Genomic DNA, 22,355 nt, shown 5'->3' with positions numbered 1-22,355 from the left:
ACTGTGGGAGCTGGGTCTGTTTGCAAAGATACAGGAAGTCCTGAAACTGTTTGGGGCTTATCCTCTGCGATGAGCCACAAACATCTGCTTGCTCTAGTTGAACTGAAATCATCTGAAAAACTAACAGCCTTATTCATGAAGGGGCCGTTTTGCGAGCCCCTAATAGCGAATCATAGCGATTCGCTATTAAGGACTCGCAAAACGGTAATCATGTAGGAATCGCATAATAAAATGCGATTCCTACTGATTCCTTATTTGCGATTAGCAAATTGCTAATCGCAAATAAGGAATAACTCGCCATTCATTCCTATGGGCCAAAAGGCCCATAGGAATGAATGGGGAGTATTCCTTATTTGCGATTAGCAATTAGCTAATCGCAAATAAGATTGCGATTTGAAGGGTGCCAGGGGTGTCCACAGGACACCCTGTAGCACCCCTCAAATGAAATTCCACACAGGTGTTGCACACACACATGTCCAAAGGACATGTGTGTGTGTAACATGCAACTCAGAAAAATGCATTTAAATGCATTTTTCTGAGTTATCGCAATTTACCGCGAGGTCTGACCTCGCGGTAAATTGCGGCAAGAAATTGCAAATTCGCAAACATAAATTGGATGTTGAATTGCATTTAAGGAATCTCTAATAGAGATTCCTTAAATGTAATTCCTCGCACATTTGCGACATCGCAATTAGCGATTTTTGCATTTGGGATGCTGAATCCCAAATGCAAAAATCGCACTCGCAAAGGGCCGGATTCTCAGAATCCGGCCCTTTGCGAGCCGATTTAGCCTTCATGAATAGGCTGATAGTTATTTAAAATGTATTATCGTGTTGTGGGAAAAAGAAAGCACTTTTCTTATTATAACACAAAATACTAGTAGGACATTGATTATGTGTTATTTACCTTGAACTGAATTTTGTATCTCTAACCCTTGTACTACATCCTTGAGCTAGCCTTGAAATGTTCAGCCTTATTACTCTCAGAATTTAAGTGCTAAAAGGGTGTATTTGTTGGTTTTATTTGTAGGTAAGGACCCAGGGAGGCAGAGTGAAATGATTCCAGTTAACACAATTGGCGCCAATAGCCTTGTTCTGCCCTGTTGCCTTCGAATTGCTTCCAGCAATAAGTAGAACACCCAAAAATTGTAAAATCAGTCAAGTGATAAAAATGTACAATATGCACCACCAGGAAGGTAAAAAACAGAGAAAGGCTAAGGGGTGAGTGTGACCAGGTTCAAAGGGACTTTTCAGGTCAAGCTTGTTGGAGTGCCAATGGAGCACCGCTTGGGTAAAGTTTAATGGCTCACCTCAGTTCACAGTTTAACCTTCAGACACAGTGCCTGATTTAGACCTTATCAGATGGGATACTCCATCATCAACGTGACGGATATCCCGTCCACCGTAATATAATGCCATAGGATATATTGCACTGGTGATACAGTGGACGGTATATCTGTCATGCTTGTGATGGAGTATCCCATCCTCCATGATCTAAATCCGGCCCTTAGTTTCTCAGATGTATGTCAAAGTTTTCAAGTGAAGCAAGTAAGAACACTGTGGTTAAGGAGTGGTCCACATGGCTGGATATGGGGAATTTATTGTCTTGCTGCCAAACTCAGCTTTGACATGAAATTTAATGATCAGGACCAACTTAAAATATGTAGCCGCCATCTAGGTAATTTTGCTGCCTGGATCACATGACCATCTTTTACTATTTTTGCTCTGCATGTTTGGACATAGGGGGTCATTTAGACCCAGATTGATGGCCCTCCAACCCCCTAGGCTAGCAGAGGCTCTGGCATCAGCTCCCTGGTGAAAGAAAGCATTTTGTATTTTGCAACTCAATGTCTATGTGAACGAGATCTACCTGACTTGATGATAGCTGCTGGTGCAGAGATTGTTCTATAGGCCAGTGGTTCTTAACCTTGTGACTACTTTGGACTCCCACTTAATCATTACTGGAATCCAGGCACGACCACTAAGTCATTACATACATTTGGGGACCCCCACTGACTTGGTATTAATTCATAAACGAATATAAAACTATTTTATTAATGTTAAAAGTATGGTTGGAGATATTCTAAATTTAATTGAGGCTACCCACCATCCATACTATATTCTGTTTAATGCACTTCTGCTTCTCCCACAAATCAATCTCAGGATACCGGCGTATGTTTTTAACTCTCCAATTTCAAATTCCTTCACATTTACAGAACGTTTTAAAATGATCAATTTCAAATTGTGCTTCTTTAATAACATAGATATTATTAATCTGTTAACATTATTTCATTTTCTAACAAGTCGTGGACCCCCTGAGTAGGCTTTGTGGACCTCTAGAGGTCCCCGGACCACAGGTTAGTAACCACTGCATAGGCTATCCAAGCCACAGAGAGAGGAACAACTTTCTTAAAAATCCACCAATTCATTAGCAGGCACATACATCAATGGAAAAACCGGTCACAAATGGGCAGATTCTCAGAAATCGCAATGTAAGGAATCTCTAAATTGCGATTCCTTAAATTGCGATTGCATTTAAGGAATCCCAAATGCAATGCAATGCATGAAAGTTAAAAAAATTGCGATTTTGCTATTAGGAGTAGCAAATTACCATGAAGTTGAACTTCATGGTAATTTGCAAAACCTTTGAAAAATGCACTTTTGTGCATTTTTCAAAGTTTCATGTTGCACGCACATACATGCCCTTAGGGCATGTGTGTGTGCAACATATGTGCACAGATCAATTTCAGGGATGCAACAGGGTGTCATTTTGATACCCTTGTACCCTTGAAATTGCATGAGCAATTTGCAAGAACCTACTGGTACTTGCAAATTGCTCATGCCATCTCCAATTCATTCCTATGGGCCTTAAGGCCCAAAGGAATGAATGGGACAGCCGCCCACATTCATCAAGTGATTTTGTAGTCGCAAACGGTGCTATTCGGAAAAATCGGCCGTTTGCGATTCCAAAATCACTTTTTGGGATGCATTAAACAATTTCACAAAAATCGCAATTTTTTGCATTTCCTAAAAATGCGATTGCATTTAAGGAATTGCATTTGTGCGATTCCTTAAATGCAATGCATGATTTGTTTTAAAAATGCGAATTCAGAAATAGGAGGTGCAAATTAACATGACGTTGACCCTAGTGTTAATTTGCGAAATCTTTCAAAAATGCTCAAAAAAGCATTTTTGAAAGTGTCATGTTACACACACACATGTCCTTTGGACATGTGTGTTTGAAACTTGCACTTAAAAAAACATTTCAAGGGTGCAGGGGGGCAGTCCTTTGGACCCCCCTCAGCACCCTTGAAAAGCATCAACAGATTGTCATTCGCAAAATAAAATTCGCTAAAAGCTAATGCCTTTCCATTGATTCCTATGGGCCTCTAGGCCCATAGGAATCAATGTAATGCCATTCCTTAATTGCGATTCGCAATTAAGGAATCGCAAATACATAAAATTAAGAAATCGTAAAAACACTTCAGATTTCTTGATGCATAGGATTTTGCAATTCCTAAATTGCGATTCCTTAATTTTCGCAATTTAGGACATGCAAAATCCTACAATGATGCATGTGGCCGAGCATTCCTTAATTGCGACTAGCAATTAAAGAATGTGTAGGAATCGCTATTTTTATAACGTTTCCTACATGCATAGGCTTTGCGATTCCTAAATAGCGATTCCTCTAAAATTGCTATTCATGATATAGCAATTCCTTCTGTTAATGCATGTGGCAGACAATGTTTAACAAATTTCTGTGAGAACGAATTTTCTACTTCTTTCCTAAGTCAAATGTAAGTTTTATAATTCAAGCTGACCTTTTTGAAAATAGGGAGATTTCTCAAGCCCCTGAAGAACACCGTAATTTTACACTCTGTTACCGAAGGGACATGGCAGTTTCATATTTAAAATTGTCTAGGTAACTGGCCCATCCAGACGACAAAGCACTTCTTTCAGATAACTTAGTTATGTTAGAAGCAGTCAGAGATCATCGCACATGCACCGGGAGACCTTCAGCAGTGTCCCAGTGCCAAGTATCTAAAATGTCATTAAATCCGGTCACAAAAATGGGCAAACCATGCAAAGAAGATGCCGTTTTCAATCGATTTTCTTTGTTCTAAGGTTTTAACATGAATGTGCTATTGGTTGGTTGTGCATACATGATCCAGTATTGAAAAGTATTATTTAACTTTCACTCTCTTTCCCCTCCTCTAATAGGCTAGTGACTCCCACACACATCTATTCATGTATTTGTCCAAATACTTAGCTACTCATGAAACAGATGGAAATATTATATCATTAAACAATCTGTTTTAAATAAAATACATATTTGAACAGTTTATACATACCTGAGAGTCCCCTAGTAGCCCTCCGGTTCTCTCCAGTACCAAAGATAAGATCACTGATGTATTAGGGTTGGGTATGATTATTCGACTTTGATTAAGAAATCGCACCACTCCATTGGGAGAGTCACTTTTGGCGATAGTGATTTGGCTCACCAGATTGAGGCCAAGTATTGCACCACCAGTAGCTCCAACCAAATGGATTTCAAACAGCTCAGCAAATTCCCTAAAGAAAAGAATCAAAATACAGGTATGGGAATTATGGTTAGTCAGTGTGAGCATTGAAATCAGAAAATGTCTTTACAGTCAATTGTTTTAATGCAGAGGTAGTGCGTGGAAGCTGTAAAGCAGAAAATGTGTGAAATAATGATTAGTTTCACATTTAGAAAGAAGACTCTTAAGACAGACTTCGATATTTACAAGTAACACGTCCGAGCAGGTGTTTTCTATATTCATCTAAAATAGATACATTTTCCCTTAATGTATACTGACATAGAACACTAATATCTTAACCAAGGAAAAACTCAGTGAAGAATTGTTCGAGTGCATATTGTCGCAAATATATTAGCCATTTTCCAACAGTGTTAAAGCTTCCTCTTTTCTTATCTTTATTAGACTGTCAGTAATTGCAGGGGCATCACTATCCCCACTTTGCAAACTGCATTGTCTTGATCTTTTCATTGCTAATGCCATATTGACAGAAAATAATGTATTCATTTTAAGACAATTGTAGGAAAAGCATGTTAAAGGAGTGTTAGTGCAAGTGGAACATGCACACAAGTCCTTCCATTCCAAAAGAAAACAAGCATTGGCAAAGTCAATAGGCCTGGCCTTTTTGACCTATACCACACAGTAGGTCATTCATACATGTCTAAATTACACTTTCACTTACACATACATAACAACATTAAATGCACAATACTTTTATACACACAAACAATTGAGAGCATAGTGGTGGTGTCAGAAGTGGAAATGGTGGTAGTAGTAGTGATGGTGTCAGACGTAGTCGTGCTTGAGGTGGTGGTAGAGGTGAAGGTGGTAATATTGTTGGTAGTAGTGGAGATAGTGGTGGTGATGGTCAATAGAGTAGTTCTCATTATGCTGTATGGGCAGAAGGGTGATGGTAATATTCACATTAGTGGTAATGATGATGGTGTAGTAGTAATAGTGCTGATGATGATAGTTGGAGTAACTGTGGTAGTTGCAATGTTGGTGGTAGTGATTGTGAGGATCAGACTAGTGGCAGGAATAATGGTGATGGTTGTGTTGATGTTGGTGGATTACTATGGAGATGATAGTGATATTGGTGCTTGTAGTTTTGATAGAGGTAGTGTTACTGGTGAGAGTGGCAATAGTGGGGATTGTAGTGGTGGAGGTGCTGCAGTGCAGGATAGAGAGTTACTACTTCAGCACAGGATCAGAAAAGCAGTAGGTGGTTATTTGCAAGATAGAAGGGTGCTGTAAGAGCCCCAAAAATAAATAGTAGGTGGTGCTGCAGAACTGGAATAGGGTGTAATTAGAGGCGTACACAGGTACCTGTAGGAATTGGAACAAAGTACTTTGCATGCTGGATCCTGTAGGGCTAGCTACAGTGTTGTGCTGGTGTCATGTAATTTCCACTTTCTAGTAGGAACTGCACATTTGTTGGGCAACATAAACTTTGGAATGGTGCCAGAATGATTCTGTGCACCCCCTAAGGATATGTTGTCCTTGAGGCCAGCTAGCTCACAGTGCCACCATAAGCACCCCTGAACCTACACAAGAAGAAATGGCTCGGTGGCCACAGAAAATGACAACCATGACCCCTCCCCGGCTCCCCCCGGAAATCGTGGTAACAGATCTTGAAACCTTTTGCTCAGTCGCTCGTGCTCTTTCTCTGAGAAATATATACAAAGAATACATAGAGTAGTTTTTTCAATTTTTATTGAACGATTCTTGTATAGAATATGCACTGCAATGATCAATAGACATAAGCAGATGAAAGTAATTAGAAGTACAAGGACAGTGAACAGAATTAAAAGTTCAACCTTCTTGCTAAAACAAAGTATATATGCTAGCATATAAAATAATATCTAGATAGCATTCTCCTACTATGCGTTCCCTAACCTAAGTGTCTAGGGTGTGTGAGCGTTCTGCCAAGAATCCCCGATTGAATGATCCAGCCCCATTACCACAAGGTAAAGTATGTAGGTCCCCCTCTTCATCACAGGTTGGACATCCCCCCACGCAGAAAGATCAGCACGCAGCTGGGCTGAGGTTTCGGTGCAAAAGGGGGTGGTAATGTACGGAGCATCTGAACCAATCAAACACTCACACCCAGTGAAAAGATCTGGGTTTAATCCATCACCGTTCTTAAGCCCACTCTGCCACCCCAGTTCAGACATGGCTATATGCAAATCAGTCTGACCCTGTGCCTCATGGGAACAGTCCAGCCCGAACTGCCAAGCCATGCCTTCCCTGGACCGGAAACAAGCTTCCGAGGACCGGTTTCTGGCATTCTAGCCGTCTTCAGCCCGGCTTGCTTGAATCCAGTGGCAAAGTGAGCAAGGGACTCACGTCTGAGCATACCCTGCCACACTTATGGCGGCCAAAAGCGGTACAAAAGGGGGTGATCCATCACCACCCCCTTTTGTACGGGCTGAGGTTTCAGCATGTAGTGGCCTCACAATGACTGCATGTGCTCCACTGACCCAACCAAGAAATGGTTGTTTATTTATAATGAAAAGCCTCCTTGCGCCGAACCGAGACCTTAGTCAGGCTGCCACTGTTTATGTTCTATAGATAGCTGTGTTGCCGCATGGAAGAGCAACAGCAATCACATTAGCACAATATATGACCAGGCCTTGTACGGGATTGTACATTTGCTTACAAACTGGAATTTGTAAGCAAATGTAGTTTTATGGAAACTAATCCTGCACTGTCACACACCATATGTGTGGCATAAGTTCTTGTGTGAAGGTGAAGGCCACATAGGAAAAGGTGTGCATGTAAAAATGGCAGTGTTTCTCACCAGGCCTAACTGAGCCACATGACACTAGTATTAGGTGCTTTCAGAGCTGCATACAAGTTCTTACTCTAACTGTATAATGAGAGTGTGGCTGCTGGATAGTCCAGCTCTGGCTTCACTTCCAGCCAAATCTCAGGAAACGTCCCGAGTAGTTCCACTGCATCACAGTGGAGAGTGACAAAATAATTGCAGCATCATCTTGGCTTTTAACACAGATGTGTTCAGTGCATACAGACACCAGGAACTTCAATAACAGAAATATTAGCAATGGAAGGAGTAGGTGGAGCATTTCATGTTAAGAAAAGCAGCCTTAGTACCACCAGTCAGAACCAAATTTGATCTGGTTTCAAATGTAATTCATTACGGCTCTCTGCAAAGATCATGCAATAAAATTAATGATTCTGTATGAACATGACCAACAACCTTTTAAATCACAGCTGTGTGTCATAGCACCTCACGTTACATACAATATGGAATAAGAGGCTCTGTTAGTATATAGTTAATTGAAAGTCTTTTTATTTGTCATGTATGACTATTGGAAATAAATGGAGTGTTATTGATGTGCCTGTGCACATAATTCAGATTATCATCACAGTAAATATAGGTTCATTATTTTGACAAATCTGTTTTTGAAAATGTGTTGATCTTTGCTATCGGGAAAAGGTCCTTGGCTCAGTTCGCACCACAAAGCTTGCAGTTAAAAGAAAACCATCCTAAACACTTATGACACAAAACTCCTAAAGTTTCTGGCTTGTTAATATGTATTTCATAGTAAAAAAATTACCTTACCTCCTATGTATGAACATTTTGAATAATTCAAGACCCATATACATCATCTGCAGCGTAAGATGTTTTGTGATGTTTATTCCTACGCAGGCAATAAAGCCTTTCAGCATTGCAAAGAAAAACTTCTGCATATTTTTCAATCTATTTTTTAAAATATTATCTTAAAATGAATATTGAAAGTGAAGGTAGTGGATAACTTTTTTATTATACATTTTGCATTAACACAATACATTAACATAAGAACGATAATGCTATTTTTAGAAATAAGTTAATTTACGTTTAGATTGACTATAGTTAATGTAGGCATACATTTTAAAATGGCTAATGTTGTTTGCCATCTTGCGTTTTGGCATATGAACATTTTATTTCTAGGTGAGCTGGAGTTTTAATTGTCAAACACAATATTCTTTTTCCTTCTTTCACAGGTGAAGAAATGTTTTCTTTTCATTTTAATCATTGTGGAATGTTTTAATGAATAGCATACCCAAAAAGACGCCAGCAGTGGGCAGACTATCCAGATATCTTTTCCTGTTACACATAACGTTCATTTGAAGAATGCAGAGAGAAACTTACATTATGAGAAACCCTGAGAGCCTAACACGCATATAATTGTATAATCTTGCTTAAACCTGATTGGACAGTCTTATGATAATGGAGTGTAGGTGTGTAAAATGTTAGAGTGTGTGTGTTTTTAGTTCAGATGGTGAAGAGAATAGATCAGAGCAGAGTAAATCTTAGAGTATTCTCTCAGAGACTTGCCTTTGTACTTCCCATTGAGGTGACAGCCATGCTGGGTCTTCCTACTAATTATTACATTTTGATTTAATTTGAATTGCATGTTAAGCAAACCATACACATTTTGATAATTCATTAATGCTCACCTTGCTTTTTGCCTTCTGTAAAATATTAACATTTAACAAACTTTCACGGTTTGATATAAAATACCGTGGGCCTCATTTATGAAAAGTGACGCATAGCTGCGTGAAAACAGCGATGCGTCACTTTTCACTGCACTCTCCTTGCGACATCAATGATACGTCATATTTACAGTATGATGCATCATGGCGCAAGGAGTTACAGATACGTCAGTATTTCTGACTTATCTGTATGGCGCAAAAGTGACGCATTGCTGGAGTGTGTCACAAAGTGATGCAACTCCAGCAGTGTGCCCTTTCACATGGGGCAAGCCCCATGTGAAAGGGCTTGCGTCAGTATTACGCCTGCTGTGAGGCAGGCGTAAGAAATTGACGCATTTGTGTCCTAGAAGTGGTGCAGTGAAATCTTATAGATTTCACTGCATCACTTCTATGACCCTTTCTTGCGTCGGAAAGCCCCCCTGCATACATTATACCTGGCGTAGGTATAATGTAGCGCAGGGGTTTACAAAGTGACGCATCTACTCAGATGCGTCACTTTGTAAATATGGTGCAACAAGGCACATGTTTTACTCTGCTGGTGCGTCACAAAAAGTGACGCACCGGCGGCGGAAAAGTGACGCACGGCCTCATAAATGAGGCCCCGTCTGTCTTTCTTGTGGAGCCTAATGTGCTTCACATATAATTTAATATACTGATTTGCTGACTAGGCTCAGAAGATGGAGCACACACATTCTTAAGGGATTACCTCTGATCATCGGACCATCAAGAAAAACACTTTACTGTCTCCGAATTTGCAATCTAAAAACGTGCTAACAAATCTGGTAGCAGAAGAGGGTTTCCAACTGGGCCTCGTTGATTTAAAATTCACTCCTGAATTTAAGACTTTGCCCTGATTCAATCCGCCTTCTAAATTCCCCTGGTCAATGAATTGACAGCATTCATGAAGGCGGTTACAGTATCCTAGGATTGTGAGCAAAAGTAGGGTAGAGTGTTTTCGATTTTGATGTTTAGTCTTATTTTTGAGTTGTTGTGTCTGAGTGGACTTTGTGCTGAATTGAAGAATTCAGTGTTCTTTCATGCTTATTGCTTATACTTCAAGTGATTATTGTGCTTATTGTTAATAGTTCAAGTTTGGTAATCAGATTTGTCGAAATCCAAGATACTGGAATAGATATATTTAACTGAAAGATAACTGTTAATGTTGAGATGTTGGACTGTATGGTGCCATGACCGCGCCAAAGATAGGGATATATTAAACTTTTACTGCGAGCTTGTACTAACTGAGACTGGTGTTTAGTTCATCCTTTGCGCACAGGAGTAAATCCCACTAGGTCCCTGCTTCTACAAAACTCACTTTGTGTGTTTGTTAGTTCCAGGAGTATACTGTTTCCTTATTTCCCCTAGAGAAATGTTATTTTCCTTTAGATAAAGCAGACAAGGATCGTTGTATTTTTGCTATTTTGTTTATGTGAAATTAATCAGAGTGAAGTCAAAATCGCTGTGTGCTATGTTGTGAGTTACATCATTCGGTGTTGCACTGAAAAGGGTTGTTTAGCTTTGGGTGCCACACTGAGATTAGTAATTACGTCATTTGGTGTTACACTGAAGTTAGTTAGTCCCATAGAGTTTTGCTAGGATTGGGTATTTGTGGTGTTAAATACCACATTATGATTTGCTGGAAACCATTAGTCATTTCAATTTGGGATTTACAAATTCTGCGTTTATATTGCGTGAGTAGTGAAGGTTAAATTCTTTAAGAAAATAAGAGCTACGCTGAGAAACGATGATACACCTATTCAATAGGGGAAAAAGCTCTTCAAGAGGCCCGGCATGTGTGAATTATGGCCCCTAATGTCAGACTACATACATCTGTTCTTGGTTTTCCCTGTATGGCACATCCAATGTAAGAAAAATTGAACATTTGAGAAGAGCGACGATTTAAACCCTCAAACAAGACTTGTACAGTTTAAAGCATTGGACAGATGGGAACATGCTGTGAAAAGCAGCAATATAAAACGCAAACAAGATATAAAATCTGTAGTTGCATGCAGTCAAGATAGAACTCAAGTCAACAGTGGTGGCCAAAGAGAATGCCTGACGGTCTGGGTGTTTATCCCGAGTAAAGGACGAACTGTAGGTGTAAAAGGACTGAGAGGAAAGTGGGGATGACAAGAGATATAGGGATAAAAATGCTGTGTTCTTAGATGATTTGTTGAATTTTCGACCACCTCCATATACCCTCAACCTGTAGTGAAGCATCTGCTTCAGTTGGGGGCAGCAGGAGAGGCGATAGACTCAGCCGAATGTGCAGATGCACCTTTGGAGCAGGGATCCTCAGAGGGAGGTCTACATCCTGTTACTTTGAGTCCATCTCTGGATATCCCTATTATATCTCTTGTCACAAAAGCATTAGTGTCAGAATTACAATGTCTTTCAGAAGGTTTCCCTCCAAAGAAATTAATGATGTAAAACTAAGAACAGAATTTGAAGACTTTTTAAGGGGCTCTTGAACTAAACTTGGTAAACCACATATAATAAGGCTGAACTACTGTTCTTGAGTAGTGACGCTGCAAGATACGCTTGTGAGGCAGTCTGAAAGAGTTGACTGAGAGTTTGGGATTGATTTGACTGGAAGTAAGAACTTGCAGAAGAATTTCAAGATGGTGATGAAGGATGATGTTATGTTATGTTATGTTAGATGTGCTTGTATAGCGCACGGCTGCCCCAGCCAAGGGGCGTCCCGGCGCTAGCTGCCTATGTCCAAGGGACAGCAAGATGGAATTGCAGGAAGTCCAGAGGTGTATATAACATAACTAGTTAAAAAGGTGGGTTTTTATGGCTTTGCGAAAGGATAAAAGGTCATTCATTGCGCGGATTTGGGCTGGAAGTCCATTCCAAAGTTTGGCGGCTAAGTATCCAAACGAGCGGCCGCCCATTCTGGATAACTTGATGCGGGGGATAATGACCAAGTTCTGACCTTCTGACCGAAGGGACCGCCTAGGGACGTAGGGTGAGAGCAGAGGACATAACATAGGTGGTGAGGAGAGTTTCAAAATTTTAAAAGCAAGACAGAGAGTTTTAAAATGAATCCTCTTTTCAACAGGTAGCCAGTGTAGGTTCCTGAGGGTGGAGGAGACCGATTTGTGCCAGGGTAGCCCTGTAAGAGCTCTTGCAGCGGCGTTTTGGACTCTTTGTAGTCTCAATTTCTCAGCTACGTTAGTTCCCAGCAGAAGTGAACTAGCGTAGTCCAGCCGTGATAAAATAGCCGACTGTACTATCACTTGGCGGGTTTGGTGGTTGAAGAATTTTAGGATGGGCCGAAGGTTTCGAAGAATCCCGAAACATGTGGCGGCGACTATTTTTGTGTGGTGGGTAAAATTCAGAGCAGAGTCCACCCAAACTCCTAGGTTTTTTACCACCTTCTTGGGGACAGGCGGTTGGTCTAAGGTTTCAGGCCACCAATTATTGCCCCAGACCGTAGTATCTTTGCTTAGAAGCAGAACCTCCGTTTTACTGGCGTTTAATTGGAGGTAGTTTGCTGACATCCAGCTGGTGATGTCACTGAGGGTTTGCCTAAAGTTCATGGCACTCAGGCCATTATCGTCTTTTAGAGCCACCACCAGCTGGGTGTCGTCAGCGTAGGACACCAATGTGAGTCCATATTTCCTAGCTACCTCTGCCAGTGGGAGGACATATACATTGAACAGGGTCGGGCTAAGAGCCGACCCCTGAGGAACTCCTTGTTCAACGGGACATTCCTTCGAAATGAAGGGTGGGGTAGAGACCCTAAAGGATCTGTCGGCAAGGAAGGCCCTAAACCAGTCAAGGGCCTGGTCTACAACTCCTACTTCCTGAAGTCTGGACAGCAGTACCTTGTGTGAAACTGTATCAAAGGCAGCACTGAGATCTAAAAGAATCAGTGCTGCCTTTCCTCCTGCGTCCAGTATGGTCCGAAGATGTTCAATGACGCTAAGGAGTGCAGTCTCGGTACTGTGCCCAGCTCGGAATCCATGTTGAGACCTGTCTAGAATTGAGTTAGACATTAGGAAGTTGGTCAGGATGGAATTGACATAGGCTTCTGCCACCTTGGCAGGCCAGGGGAGCAGGGAAATGGGCCTGAAATTCTCCGGGAGGCTAGGGTCAAGTGAGGGTTTTTTTATAATAGGTGAGACCCATGCTTGTTTCCAGGTGGTGGGGATGTTGGCCGTAAGGAAGGACGAGTTGGTGATGGCTCTGAGTGGGCCCAGAACGTGCTCACCAGCTTCTCTGAAGAATTCAGGTTTTAAAGGATCGGCGGGTGAGCCGGATTTGATGAATTAAAGAAAATGAAATCAGCAAGTTTGAAAGTGTAACATAAAGAGTAGGTGGAATGCATTAGAGAGTGGAAAAAGAACAAAAGTATAAGAGTCTATTGGAAAATCATGAAGAGAAGAAGAAAAGATGAGAGAGAGAGAGAAAGAGTGTGTGAGAGAGAAATAATTGATTAAGAGGCTGGAGAAATACCATTTGTAGAGTTGCACAGAGGTGTGCACGTTCATGTGCCCTAGAGTCCCTCTGATCTTTTTTCATTCACAAATCAGTTTCTGAAGTTGAGAGACAATCCTGATAAATGGCATATACCTGAAGAAAGGGGTGCACTTCTAAATCTAAGTGCTGGCCGTGGGAGGAGTGAAAAAGCTTATTAAAAACCATTACCCTTGTCCATATCCAGAGTTTATTCAGGGATCAAAGGTATGGTAGTTAAAAGAAGTGGTCCGTGATATGGTACATTAATCTCCCTTCACCGTGTTATAAAGGGTCTTTATAACACGGTGAAAGGAGATTTAGATTTAGAAGTGCATCCCTGTCTTCAGGTGTATGCCGGCCCTCTATCAAACCAACCCCCAGATTCATCATTGTCATGTTTTGCGAGTCCTTAATAGCGATTATTAAGGAATCGCTATTAAAGACTCGCAAAACGGGATTCATTTAGACATCGCATTATTTTTAGCGATTTCTACTGCTTCCTTATTTGCGATTAGCTAATTGCTAATCGCAAGGCCCATAGGAATGAATGGGAAAGCCATTTCTTATTTGCGATTAGCAATTAGCTAATCACAAATGTGCCGCAATTTCAAGGGTTATTATATCAAACAAAAGGCTCAGGGGAAAGAAATATTAAAAATTGGAAAGATGTCCAATATGTAGATTAAAGAAGCCCTTCACAACAGCCTAGTAGTATCAAAATTATACATATATTTATTTTGACATTTCAAAGGTTTCATTTCAACATATAAATAATCTCATCCAAGAAAAAACGCTGGTGTACAAAAGACAATACATATAAACCAGACAGGTGGCAACAACAATACAAATCACAAAAAAGGAACACCATAAACATGAATACTGTGTCCTTATAAGAAATTTTTAAGCCACAGAGAAGCGTCGACGGCGTTTCGACCGATGCATTATTTAACGGTCATCTTCAGGACTCAAAATTTGTTCTTGAGCAAGAGATCTGCACAATAAAGGATATAATATTAACATTAATTCCTAATGATTTTTACAGTAATATCAAAGTAGGCATCTCATGGAGAAAAGGGCGGCCGAGTGAAGGAAGAAAACCGTGAAAGAAAAAGAATTTTAGAAAAGATTTATAACCTTATTCCACACCACTAAGTGAAAGGGAAACCTTATCCCAATACTCATAAAAAGAAGGCAACATTACCTTCAACTTTAAAAAGTGAGGAGGTAAACCAGTTAAGAATTTAGGGCCTCCAGAATCACTGTTCAATAACTGAAAAATGCCAGAAAGAGACAAAAATCATATGAGCTACACATTTATACCAGGAACAAATCAATGCAGCCAGAAGACTGTCACACTTACCGCAAAGAAGCAGGTAAGTTTGCAAGGAATTTGTAGCTACTGCAGAATAAGAATCGTCAAGTAATTCATCTGGTCACCCAATGACCCGACTGGTTACACAAGAATTTCAAGGGTGCCAGGGTGTCCAATTGCATTTAAGGAATCTCAAATTGAGATTCCTTAAATACAATTCATCGCAATTTAGCGATTTCTATAATTGCGATTTTTGCATTTGGGATGATGAATCCAAATGCAAAAATAGCGCTCGCAAAGGGCCAGATTCTCAGGATCTGGCCCTTTGTGAGCCGATTTCTGCTTAATGAATCTGGCTGCAAGTGTTTAGAGGGCGAGGACAGCCGATGATGAAGCATGACACCGGGCGGTGTGTGAAGCCAGTCCGTAACTTTTTATAAGATGCCCCAATTGGCAACGCATCTCCCCCTAACTCTGTAGATACCTTTAGGAACACAATCTAGGGGCAGTCTTCTTTTGTGGATTCATAGTAGAGTGGAGGCTAGCTTGCCCCTTAGCCCGAGCCTCTGGTTCCCCCCCTTGGCATCTGCTTAGGTTAGAGTATATGTAAGAGATTTTTCTTGCCAGGTCGAGATGGCAGTTTAAAACTGCACTAATATGCTGTAACGGCAGACTTGAGGCATGTTTGACTTGAGTAGGTGGCACAATTAGTGTTGCAGGGCCACTAGTAATATTTAATTTACAGGCCCTGGCCCTGAGTATATATAGTATCACTTTACTAGGAAAGTATATGTAAATTAAATGTGAAAATTGGCTGTAAGTCAATGTTATGGAATGAGAAAACACACTTTAGCACTGGTTAACAGTGCACAGAGTTCTATGGCCAACAAAAACGAGATTAGCAAAAGTGGAGGAGCAAGGCAAAAAGCTTGGAGGAAGACCATCCTAAGACTGATAGTTCTAACAGATACTTAGGTGAGGTATGCGTGGTTTCTGAGAAATTTTTATTTAAAATCTTTAATAGTAAAGTCAGATTTTAAGTCACAATTTTGAAAAGTCCAGTTTTAGAAAGTTGGCATTTTCTTCTCTAACTATATTAGTGCCTGCTTCCTGTTCCTAGGTCACATGACTAGGTAAAAGTGGCAGTTGGCCTTTGTTTATTCCTCTGGCCACACAATTGAGGGGTTAGGTGTGCCTGGCTGGGCCATCTTAGGAAGAATGGAGGAGGGGAGTTGGGAACAGCTCCACTTGCAATTCAATAGGCTGTGCCCTGCTCAGATACAAATGATTTCACACTAGGCTACTGTGCCTGTAGCTAGGCTGGATCCAGGGCAGCGAGGCAGGAAATTCCAGGTACTGCTGAAAGGAAGGCTTCTCCTTCTGCAATGAAGGAACCAGCTATGAAAAAAGGACCCTCAAACCCACTCCTCAAATCACTTCTGGACTTGTGGAAGACTGCTGTGCTGCTCTACTGAAACTGGTCCCAGGATGCTTGTTTCTGGTCCAGAGAGGACCTGGCTTGGCAGTTTGGTCTGGACTGTTCCCATGAGGCACAGGGTGACGACTGATTTGCATATGGCTGGGTCTAAACTGGGATGGCATGGTGCGCAAAAGAACAATGGATTTAACAGAGATCTTTTGACTGGCGGAGAATGTTTGCATTTTCAGCATTCCGTCCATCATTTGTTTGCTGTAACACGTTTCACCCTAAGTGGGATGGGTATGCCCAGACGTGGGTCCCAAGCTCAATGTGCCACGGATTCAAGCTAGACTGGCTGAAGAAGGGTGACATACCCTAAAACCGGTCCCAGGATCCTTGTTTCCGGTCCGGGGAGGAACTGACTTGGAAGTCGGTCTGGACTGTTCCCATGAGACACAGGGTCAAGACTGATTTGCATATGGCTGGGTCTAAATTGGGGTGGCATGCTGAGCAAAAGAATGATGGATTTAACCCAGATCTTTTGACTGGGGGAGAATGTTTGAATTGTCAGCATTCCGTCCATCATTTCTTTGCTGTAACAGTTATAGAAAGTTGGCATTTTCTGCTCTAACTATATGAGTGCCTGCTTCCTATTCCTAGGTCACATGACTAGCTAAAGGGGCAGTTGGCCTTTGTTTATTCCTCCCAGACAGCCACACAATAGAGGGGTTAGGTGTGCCTGGATGGGCCATCTTAGGAAGATTGGAGGAGGGGAGTTGGGAACAGTCCCATTTGCAATTCAATAGGCTGTGCCCTGCTCAGATATAATGGATTTCACACTAGGCTACTGTGCCTGTAGCTAGGCTGGAGCCAGGGCAGGAAGGCAGAAAATTCTAGTTACTGCTGAAAGGAAGGATTCTCCTACTGCAATGAAGGCACCAGATATGAAAAAATAGACCCTCAGACCCACTTCTCAAATCACTTCTGGACTTGTGGAAGACTCAGAAAAAGAACTTCTGTGCTGCTCTACTGCAAGAAGGACTGCCTTTCTGCCCTGCTATTCTGCCGCCTGAGTAAAAAGAACTTTGATCTGCACCTGGAACCCAGGCCCCAAGAGTGGCTCCAAGGGCTAGATGGCTGGCCTCCTGATCAGAGCCTATGGGACAGAAAAGGCTCCAATCATCTTGACCCTGCACCTGAACTCTGCCTTCTGTGAGTACTTACCCTGTAAGTGGTGCCCCTCCAGTCCTGGACTCTTGGAAGTGGGGAAAACGTACTCTGCCAACCTAACTCTGGTCTCCACCAGAGCCGGCACAGCAAGATGCAAACCTGACGCAGTGTGACACAAACACAATGCGATAGGACACCCGTTTTCCTTCTCAGCGTGTGTCGGATCTCGAACAGGCCCCTCCTGAGCGGTTTTTCCCAAAAAATCACAGAGAAGACCTGTGGACTATTTGTCCAAGCATACAAAACACTGCAGGCATAGAGAAGATTTTGAAGCAATTACGGGCATAAGGAGATAAGATAGAATGTTTGGCGACGGGTTAAGTAAGCTCAGATCAAGATAAGCTAAGTGATCCTGAAGAGAACTCTATTAACAAGAAGAGTTCGAAACGCGTAGATCGTTTAACGCCATAAGAATGTTTAAATCGATTGTTGCTTTTTGTATGTATTGATGAATTGTGGATAATATTGAGTTCTATGGCTTTGTTTTCAAATGTTCTAAGTTGAATAGTGTTGTAAATAGAAAAAATATTTTCTGTCGCTTTGAGTGTGTGTATGTGTGAGAATTTTGTTCAAGTAATTGAGTGAGAGGATGAAAGTTGAATGAGAGTGATTGTGATTTTTTTGATGGGGTATATTGTCATATACATTTTTGTCTTAATGTGTTGTGGTCTTAAAAAAGTAAATGATTTGAAAAAATGAAAAAATTATTTCTGGGAGAAATAAGAAAATAAAAGAGTGATTAATGAATGAATGAATGAAATATTATTTATAACGCGCAGCTATGCCCAGTGGGCGTCAAGGCGCCTACACCAAAATATAAAGCTGTTAGCAGACAGAAACAGAGCCTACTGGTATGCCTTAATAAAGAGCCAAGTTTTCAAAGACTTCCTAAAGAGGTCAAGGGAAGGAAGTCGTTTGATTTCCAGGGGGAGTGAGTTCCACATCAGAGGTGCCAATATGGAGAAAGCTTTGGACCCCCATCTAGCCTTCTTGGCTCTGGGGATTACCAGTTGGTGTTGCTCGCTGGATCGTAAACATCTGCTCGGAACATATCTGGTAAGTAATGAACCAAGGGCATCAGCCGAGCCTGCAGTTAGAGCCTTATATGTAAGGCAAAGAAGTTTGAAAGTGATCCTTGACGGAATGGGGAGCCAGTGGAGGTTCTTCCTCGCTAAGGTCATAGATGACAACCAGGGCAAAGCGAGGGCAAACCGCGCTGCCGCGTTCTGTATAACCTGTAGACGCTGGAGCAGGCCCTGTTGGCCCCGGCATACACTGAGTTACAGTAGTCGAGCCTTGAACCAACAAGGGCAATCACCACCTGTTTCCGCGCCTGTGGGGACAGATAGTGCACAATCCTTTTTAGGGTCTTGATGACACCCCAACAGGTCGCCACCGTTCTATTCACCTGTAGCTCCATGGAGAGCTGGGTGTCAAAGATGACACCTAGGTTTCTAGCAGATTTGGTAGGTATGGGGCAGCTGCCTAAAGAAGGGGGCCACCAGTCATCTGACCATATGTCCTGGTCCTTGCCAAAGACCAGGACCTCTGTCTTGTCCCCGTTCAACTTTAGGGAGTTGGAGACCATCCACTCTGCAACAAGTTGCATGCAGGCCCTAAAGTTAGAAGCAGTTTCACTGACAGAGTGGGTCAGGGATACCATAATCTGCGTGTCGTCCGCATACGACACTACCTCCATCCCCTGAGATCTTACAAGTCTTGCAAGGGGGGCCACGTAGATGTTGAACAGGGTCGGACTCAATGCCGACCCCTGTGGCACCCCACATTGCAAGGACTTGGCAGGGGAGAGGTATTCACCTAGCATGACACGTTGCTCTCGATGTTGTAAGAAGGAGCTCAGGAGACTGAGCGCTGGTCCGACTACCCCTGCCTCCCTTAACCTAGATGTTAAAGTCAGGGGAGACAGGGTGTCGAAAGCTGCTGATTCACGGAACTAGCATGCTGGTGCGTATATTGTCTTTGTTTACAATATGACTGTATAGATTAGATCATAGAACATAAGAAACAGTATTGGCGTTTGTTTAGTTTAAATACAAACACAATGCTGCACCTCACAGCTTCTCTTCAGAACAGATCGAGTGTAACACGGCCCTGACAAAAGCCCACATCACAGCCCTTGCAGTTCATCTGAACCACTGTTGCATGGAATATTTAAAGGTTGACATAATTCCTGTGGGTCTGCAAGTCGGAAATATTGCAGGAATCTTTACTGATAGCCTAAAGTACATTAGCAATTTTAGTTACATCGGGACAACCTGTTCTAGGAACTGGCTAGTACTTGGAATTTACATTGCAAACAAAACTTTGAAAACACCAGCTGTAGAAATTCTTGACATAGAAAAACAACTCCAGGAATTTAATCCAGCTTCAGAAAGTAAGAAACTGCTCGAGCAAATTCAAAAAACAAGATTTCCATAGACTTGAGCAGAACAAGAAAACTACAAAAGTCAAGGGTAAATCAAAGCTGAGAGAGCGCAAACTGAATAAAATGTATGAGTGCACCAAACTTACACGTAGTACGCACAAGTCATGAGAGAAATGCCATGAGTGCTGATATTATATTCACCTATACTCTGAAATGTGTAGTTAATCTAGAGATTTTATCTAGAAGTGGAACTAATGCAGAAATGTGTGAAAAATGTATAACCTTATTAGGCGTGATTAATCCTGATCCATATTATGTAGCTGCTAATGGAAGAATGTCAAGCACAGAACGGAATAGGCCTCATGGCCAGAGCTGAAAGAGTTTGGGAAAGGGGTTCATTTACATTAATATGGATTGCACTAATGTTATTTAGTAATTCTGTTTTCAATAGGTTTATATTTTATAGATGTGTTTACATAATCATGAAGTAGAAGTATTAACATGATATATTGAGTAATGAAAGGATTTGAAGAATATAATCATTATGAGAAATGTTGTAGGCCTGAAATGCTTAAAGACTTAGCTTTACACGTATTAGTCTGTGCCGAGAAATAATGTTGCAAACTCTCGTTAGAAGTTTATGGGAATTGGGATCCTAGATGCAGATGTCTGTCTGCAAGTGAGAGGGGGGATCCAATTATACATCGAATGAATAGAGGGCTGTTCAGGAGACTGGTATAGACACGGAGGAGGGTTCAGGAATGTTTGAGGGGTATCGGCGGGCCGGAGAAGAGTCTGAGAAGCAAGGTCAACCCTAACGCACGAGGCCCAAATGAAGATCATCATGGAAAAAGCCAGAAGCAACACCACATGAGGGGCGTCTCACGAGGGGCGTCTCAAATGTTATTGTGTGTTTTGGTATTAGGGACAGCACCCCTGGGTGGAGTTAGAGCAGATGCCTGAGGACCCTTTAGAGAGCGGATGGGTAGGCAGAGAGGGGTCATGACTGGAGATCATAGGTTTTCACCTAGAGACTAAGAGAGGGTGATCTTCCTTGGAAGTCATTCACAAGTGACACCTTTTGTTAGGTTGGGATTCTGTTAAGTAGGGATACCATCCAGAACAGGGTAGGGACAGCCTAACCTGAATTTTCTCCTGCTGTAAATGACGGAGAGATCACAATACGTGTCTATGCTTGCAGCCCTTTTAATCTTAGAACTGGTACTTGTCGTTTTCTTTGCTCGTCTGAGGGCTTTCAGAGAGCACATGTATGTAGTTGTACCCGTATATCTTTTGAATCTCATCTTGAGATGCCTGTACTTGCAGTTAACCTTAACCTTATAATAAATCTTTAAACTTAGAAGTAGTTTGTGGTTTTTCCGAGCTGAGTCCATTATTAATTGAACTAACCTGGTAAGAGATGCACTTTCTTCCCTCAATGACAGGCAATAAAGGTTCAGTCGACCAGAACGGGGTTTAGATCAAGAGTGATAAGATAGCGATCAAAATCCCGCCCCCGCAGTTGGTAGCAGAGGATGGTTGCCTTCTTGAGGAAGGTGATCTAGGCCAGGTTAGATTACCCCAAGGCCCCTAGAGATCGATGATCAGAAGAACCGCCCGCCGAAGAAGGTCCGGATGACGTGAGACAGAAAAGCAGCAGTATCGGTCGAGAGTGAGTATAAAGGGTCATGCGTGTTAGATTGCGGTGTTTTTGTATTGTATCTATGTTGTAATGTCTGGCGGAGTTGAATGCCTGTAGAGTGACTGTGGAACAGGTTGTGAGCGAGCGCAACCGGTGGAAATCTTAAGTTCAAGGAGAGCTTAAGTGGTTCGGGTGTATCGGACCTCCAGAGTAATTGTCAACCAGTGTGAAGGGGGTCATGAGGTACCATTGATCGCCCGCAGGACCGAGATAGGGGGAACGTAAGAGTGAGTGCGTGAGTAACGGACGCTGGTCGGAAGTTACTGTGTGTGTAAGCAACCTATCAGAGAGACGATAGACATTTCGTCAGTTGTGGTGACAATTACAGATAGACTGTGGACGTACAGTCGAGAGAAGTGACCGCTTGGTCGGAAGTAGTCATTTTTCAGTGTATGAATGGGACGCATGCATGACCGGGAGACGAGCTGAGAAAGGAGGGGTGCTGCTGTGAAGCAAAGACGAGTGACGTCAGAAAGTGCCGCGCTGGGATTGGCCGGCCGGAGCGAGACCGCGCTGTGATAGGCCAGCTAGCAAAGCCGCGCTAGGATTGGTGGATTGTCATCAGGAAGTAAACAGAGGAGTGAGGGTGGAAATTGTGCGTATAATCATGAAGTGTTTTAAATGGTTAAGAGCGGCTTTTAAAAGAGAGAGGCGGAGATCTTATGAAGGGGAAGAAGCGCCGCCGGAGGGTACGCCGGCTTATTATATGGCGGCAAATGTTGGGCTACACACAATAATGTGGATTTCAGAGTGGAGTAAGATTACAGAAGGAAATGAGGAACT

General features: G+C 42.1%; 1 protein-coding gene across 1 annotated transcript in view; it reads right to left on the bottom strand.

Annotated features, from left to right (window-relative positions):
* The window catches only part of ADGRV1 (adhesion G protein-coupled receptor V1), a 1,865,288-nt gene that overhangs the window by 882,807 nt on the left and 960,126 nt on the right, over window positions 1–22,355 (bottom strand). Inside the window, exon 68 of the mRNA XM_086963519.1 lies at window positions 4,352–4,571. Within this exon, the coding sequence (XP_086819645.1) occupies window positions 4,352–4,571 (220 nt within the window). The remainder of the gene's footprint in view (window positions 1–4,351; window positions 4,572–22,355) is intronic.

The sequence above is a fragment of the Lissotriton vulgaris genome, chromosome 3_1 (assembly GCF_964263255.1).
Source record: "Lissotriton vulgaris chromosome 3_1, aLisVul1.2, whole genome shotgun sequence".
NCBI lineage: Eukaryota > Metazoa > Chordata > Amphibia > Caudata > Salamandridae > Lissotriton > Lissotriton vulgaris.
The sequence above is the reverse complement of the archived record's forward strand: the minus strand, read 5'-3'. Positions and strand labels throughout refer to the sequence as shown.